We start from the raw sequence: 5158 nt of genomic DNA, 5'->3' as shown, positions 1-5158 counted from the left end.
CCTCGGTGCTGGATCTCAAATTCCTGAAACTCCAAATTCCTGCACCCCAAATCCCCGAGTCCCAAATTCCAGGGTCCCAAACTCCTGAACCCCAAAATTCTCAGGTCCCAAATTCCTGGATCCCAAACTCCTGAGTCCCAAATTCCCTAATTTCCTCATTCCTGGAGGCCACGGGAAGGTCCTGGAGGTCCCCAGGCAGGGGACAGGTGGCACCTGTGGGGCACAGGGTCCCCAGGAGCAGCGGCTGCCCTGGGGACAGCTCATTCCCGGTGTTTTCCCACTTTATTCCCTTCTTTTTGGGCCAATTCCCAGTTTGTTCCCAGGACTTCTGCACCAATTCCTGGTGCTTTTAGAACAACTCCCAAATTTATTCCCGATATTTCCAGGACAATTCCCGGGTTTTCTCCCAGTTTATTTCCAGTGCTTCTGGGACACCCCCCCAGAGTTTTTTCCCAGTTTATTGCTGGTATTTCCCATCCATCCCCACAGTCTTCCTGGGACTTTGCCCGCCATTTTCCAAAACTTTTCCCGCCATTTTCTCGTTGGTTTCCCGCCATTTTCTCGTTGTTTCCCGCCATTTTCCTGTTGTTTTCCCGCCATTTTCTCGTTGTTTTCCCGCCGTTTTCTCGTTGTTTTCCCGCTATTTTCCCGCCATTTTCTCGTTGTTTTCCCGCCATTTTCTCATTGTTTTCCCGCCGTTTTCCTGTTGTTTTCCCGCCGTTTTATATTTCCAGGACAATTCCCGGGTTTTTCTCCCAGTTTATTTCCAGTGCTTCTGGGACACCCCCCCAGAGTTTTTTCCCAGTTTATTGCTGGTATTTCCCATCCATCCCCACAGTCTTCCTGGGACTTTGCCCGCCATTTTCCAAAACTTTTCCCGCCATTTTCTCGTTGGTTTCCCGCCATTTTCTCGTTGTTTCCCGCCATTTTCCTGTTGTTTTCCCGCCATTTTCTCGTTGTTTTCCCGCCGTTTTCTCGTTGTTTTCCCGCTATTTTCCCGCCATTTTCTCGTTGTTTTCCCGCCATTTTCTCGTTGTTTTCCCGCCGTTTTCCATTTTCCTGTTGTTTTCCCGCCATTTTCCTGTTGTTTTCCCGCCGTTTTCCTGCCGTTTTCCCGCCGCTGCTCAGGCGTACTCCAGGCGCGCGGCCCCGCGGGGCTCGGGGCCCTTGGCCGGGCTCAGGCAGTCGCGCAGCTCCAGCTCCATCTTCTTGGCCTTCAGCGCCGCCGAGTGCAGCTTCTCCAGGAACTCCGGCATTCCTGGCGACCCCAAAGGGTGGGAAATAATTCCCAACCCCCCTTCCCAATTTTCCCTATTTTTCCCCCTTTTATTTCCCCTTTTAAATTTTTTTTTTAAATTTTTTTCCCAATTTTTCCCTTTTCCAACCCCATTTTTCCATCTTTTTTCTGGCTTTTCCCATTTTACCCCTTCTCCCACCATTTTCCCACCTTTCCCAATTTCCCTCCTTCCTTCCCCAACTTCTCCTTTTCCCCCCAAATTTTTTCCCCCTTTCCCCTCCCCAGTTTTCCCCCAGTTTTTCCTTCTCTTCCTCGCCCTTGTTCCTTTCCTTTTTCCCCGGATTTCCCCGGGATTTTTAGGAATTGGGGGTTTTTTGGGAATGCTCACCGCTGGACACCATCCAGCTGAGGCAGTAGCGCGGGAACACGGTCTGGGGGTTGTCGCTGTACGTCAGCAGGTAATCGAAGCCGTTCTGGGAAACACCAAAAACCCCAAAATTCCCAACAGGAATTGCCCCAGATCCCAAATTCCCAAAAGTTCCCCCCAAAATTCCCTTTTTTTTCCTTGTTTTTTCCAATTTTTGGGGCTTTTCCCCCCCATTTTTGGGATTTTCCTCCCCCTTTTCCCACTCCCACCCCCAGAATCGACACCAACCCCACCACAATCCCAGGATTTTCCATGAATTTCTGGGGTTTTTCCATTTTTCTGGAATTACCCAGGATTTTTCCCAGATTTTCCGGGATTTTTGGGCACTCCCACCTCGTCGAAGCCGCGGTGGGGCCGGATCACCATGTGGGATTCGTAGCTCCGAACCCGGACGTGCTCGGGGTCCTCGGGAATCCCGGGATGCTCCACGGCCCTGCGGGATTATTTGGGAATTCTTTGGGAATTCGGGACCATCCCAAAATTTGGGGTGGGGTGCGGGGCAGGGAAAAAGCCAAAAAATTCCCCAAAAATATGATGGGAATTGTTGAGATTTTTGGCTGGAATTCCCAGCATTCCAGGAGGGATTTTTTGGGAATTCCATTGGGATTTTTTCCCCTGGAATTCCAGGGGCTTTTCCCGGAATTCTGAGGGGTTTTTGGGAATTCCAAGACGGTTTTTTTGGGAATTCCATGAAGGTTTTTTTTTTTTTGGGAAATTCCAGGGGGAATTTGAAGGAATTCCATGAGGGGTTTTTTGGGATTTCAATGGGGGATTTTTCGGGAAGTCTAGAAGGGATTTTTTCGGGAATTCCAGGGGGTTGTTTTTGGGAGTTCCGTGGTTTTTCCGGATGCCGCACCGGGAGACGAGCACCATGAGGTTGCGGTCGCTGTCGACGCTGTAGCGCCGGACGTAAACGTAATCCCGGGAATACATCGGGTACTGCAACGGGAACGGCGCGGTCAGAGCCCACAGCCCGGCCAATCCCTGATCCCACATCTGGATCCCAATCCCATCCCCCATCCCCATCCCAGATCTCAGGGAACAGCATCAGCCCCAGTCCCAGATCCTGACCCCAATCCCAAACTTTGATCCCAGACCCCAAAATAGATCCCAAATCCCAGGGGCTCACCGGGAACTGCGCGGCCCAGTGGATCCCCTCAAATCCCAATCCCAGATCCCAAATCCCAAGTTCCAATCCCAATCCCCTCTCTCTCACCGGGAACGGCGTGACCCAGTGGATCCCCTCGGATCCCAAATCCCAGATCCCAATCCCAAATCCCAATCCCAATCCCAGACCCCAAATCTCTCACCGGGAACTGCGTGACCCAGTGGATCCCCTCGGATCCCAAATCCCAATCCCAAATCCCAATCCCAGACCCCAAATCTCTCACCGGGAACTGCGTGACCCAGTGGATCACCTCGGATCCCAGATCCCAAATCCCAATCCCAAATCCCAATCCCAGATCCCAATCCCAGATCCCAAATCTCTCACCGGGAACTGCGTGACCCAGTGGATCACCTCGGATCCCAAATCCCAATCCCAGATCCCAATCCCAATCCCAGATCCCCTCTCTCTCACCGGGAACTGCGTGACCCAGTGGATCACCTCGGAGCCCGTGGCCGGGTCGCGCTCCACCACGTCGAGCTTCAGCACCAGCGAGTCCCACTGCTTGCGGTACTCGGTGTCCAGCTGGGAACAGCCAACACCGGGATAACGGGAACCACCCGGGAATAAATCCCGGAATTCCAGGGAAAATCCCAGGAAAACGGGATTGGGGAAAACCCGGGAATAAATCCCAGAATGATGGGGAAAAAAAGATCAGGATATAAACACCACAATTCCAGGGAAAATCCCAGAATTCCAGGGAAAAACGGGACGGGGGAAAAACCCAAAATGCCAGGGAAAAATAGGATTGGGGAAAGATCCTGGAATTCCAGAGAAAAATGGGAATGCCAAGAAAAAACAGGATCGGGAGCACCAGGAAAAAACCTGGAATTCCAGAGAAAATCGGGGTGAAGAAAACCCAGAATCCCAGGGAAAACCAGGATCACAACAAACTGGGATTGGGAAAATCGGGATGGGGGAAAAACTGGGATGAGGAAACCCAGGAAACCCCGGAATTCCAGGGAAAAATCCCTGCCCCCACCCCGATCCCGGAAAACCCTCAGGGCGGATCCAGAATTTCCGGGGATTTCCCGGGATGGGATCAAAAATGGGAATTTTCCAGGTTTTTCTGGGATCCACCCGGAATTCTCAAAGATTCCCAGCCCTGGAGTCAAAACCCAGCCGGAATTCCAAGAATTCCCAAGGAATTTTTGGGGATTTCCAGGAATTTCCAAGGAATTTTCGGGAATTCCGCTCACCTGGACGTTGAAGAATTGCCTGGGAGTGACGTCAGTGTAGGAGCCGAAAACTGCGGGAAAATCCCAAAAAAATTCCATGAAGGTGAATCCCAAAATCCTGGGAATCCCAAAATCTGGGGATTTGGGGAATTCTGGAATTTTGAGGATCCCTCACCTCGGTAGTGGAAGAGGGCAGAGCCGGGATTTGGGGAATTTGGGAATTTCAGGGATTTTGGGGAAGTTGGGGATTGGGGAATTCGGGAATTTTGGGGATTTGGGATTCTGGGAATTCAGGAATTTGGCAATTTCAGGGATGTGGGAATTGGGGATTGGTGAACTTGGGATTTTGAGAATTTTGGAATTTGGGATTTCAGGATTTTTGGGAATTTGGAAATTCAGGAAGTTGGGATTTCGGAATTGGGGATCCCAGGATTTTTGGGAATTCGGGATTTCAGGATTTTGGGAATTCGGGATTTCAGGAATTGGGGATTTGGGATTTCAGGATTTTGGGAATTCAGGATTTTGGGAATTCGGGATTCAGGATTTCGGGAACCGGGGGAGCGCACCTCGGTACTGGAAGAGCGCGGAGCCCGGGATGGGGCGGCGCCAGAGGCGGAAGTGCTCGCGCTCCATCACCGGCTCCCAGCCGCGCTCCGGCGGCGGGGCCTGCCCGGGGCCCTGCAGCTGCTGCAGCTCCTGCGCCGACCTGAGGCCCGGTTGGACGGGATGGGGAGCCAAATTCCCGGGGTTTAGTCCCAGTATTCCCAGCATCCCATTCCCAGTGTTCCCGCTATTCCCGCTATTCCCCATGTCCCATTCCCGGTACCCCCGGTGTTCCCGGTGTTCCCAGCATCCCACCATTCCCGGTATCCCATTCCCGGTGTTATTCCCGGTGTTATTCCCGGTGTTATTCCCGCCGTTCTCCCCTCACCGCCTCAGCTCCTCCTCCTCGATGCGCTGCCCGTCCCACACGAAGGCCCCGGTACCGAGCGCGGCCATCAGGGTGCCCCGCGGCGCGCCCAGGCCGCACCGGCCCCGGGATCCTCCCCAGCGGCCGCGCCCGGAGCCGCCGCTCCCGGAGCCGCTCCCGGTTCCTCTCCCGGTGCCTCGGGCCGCCTCCCCGGGCCCGCCGCGCTGCCGGGCCCGCCGCG

At 53.5% G+C, this 5158-nt stretch overlaps 1 protein-coding gene across 1 annotated transcript; it reads right to left on the bottom strand.

Annotated features, from left to right (window-relative positions):
* Positions 1–344: 344 nt before the first annotated feature.
* Positions 345–5152, bottom strand: STARD7 (StAR related lipid transfer domain containing 7). The gene is made up of 9 exons (XM_041471145.1): positions 4939–5152; positions 4574–4713; positions 4029–4078; positions 3244–3354; positions 2521–2603; positions 1998–2097; positions 1626–1710; positions 1056–1258; positions 345–721 (listed from the first exon to the last, which is right to left on the bottom strand). Exons 1-8 carry the CDS (start codon positions 5004–5006, stop codon positions 1125–1127), a joined length of 771 nt encoding a protein of 256 aa, XP_041327079.1. The 5' UTR covers positions 5007–5152; the 3' UTR covers positions 345–721; positions 1056–1124.
* Between the last annotated feature and the right edge of the window lie 6 nt (positions 5153–5158).

This window comes from Pyrgilauda ruficollis, unplaced genomic scaffold (assembly GCF_017590135.1).
Source record: "Pyrgilauda ruficollis isolate IOZ18807 unplaced genomic scaffold, ASM1759013v1 scaffold258, whole genome shotgun sequence".
Classification (NCBI taxonomy): domain Eukaryota; kingdom Metazoa; phylum Chordata; class Aves; order Passeriformes; family Passeridae; genus Pyrgilauda; species Pyrgilauda ruficollis.
The sequence above is the reverse complement of the archived record's forward strand: the minus strand, read 5'-3'. Positions and strand labels throughout refer to the sequence as shown.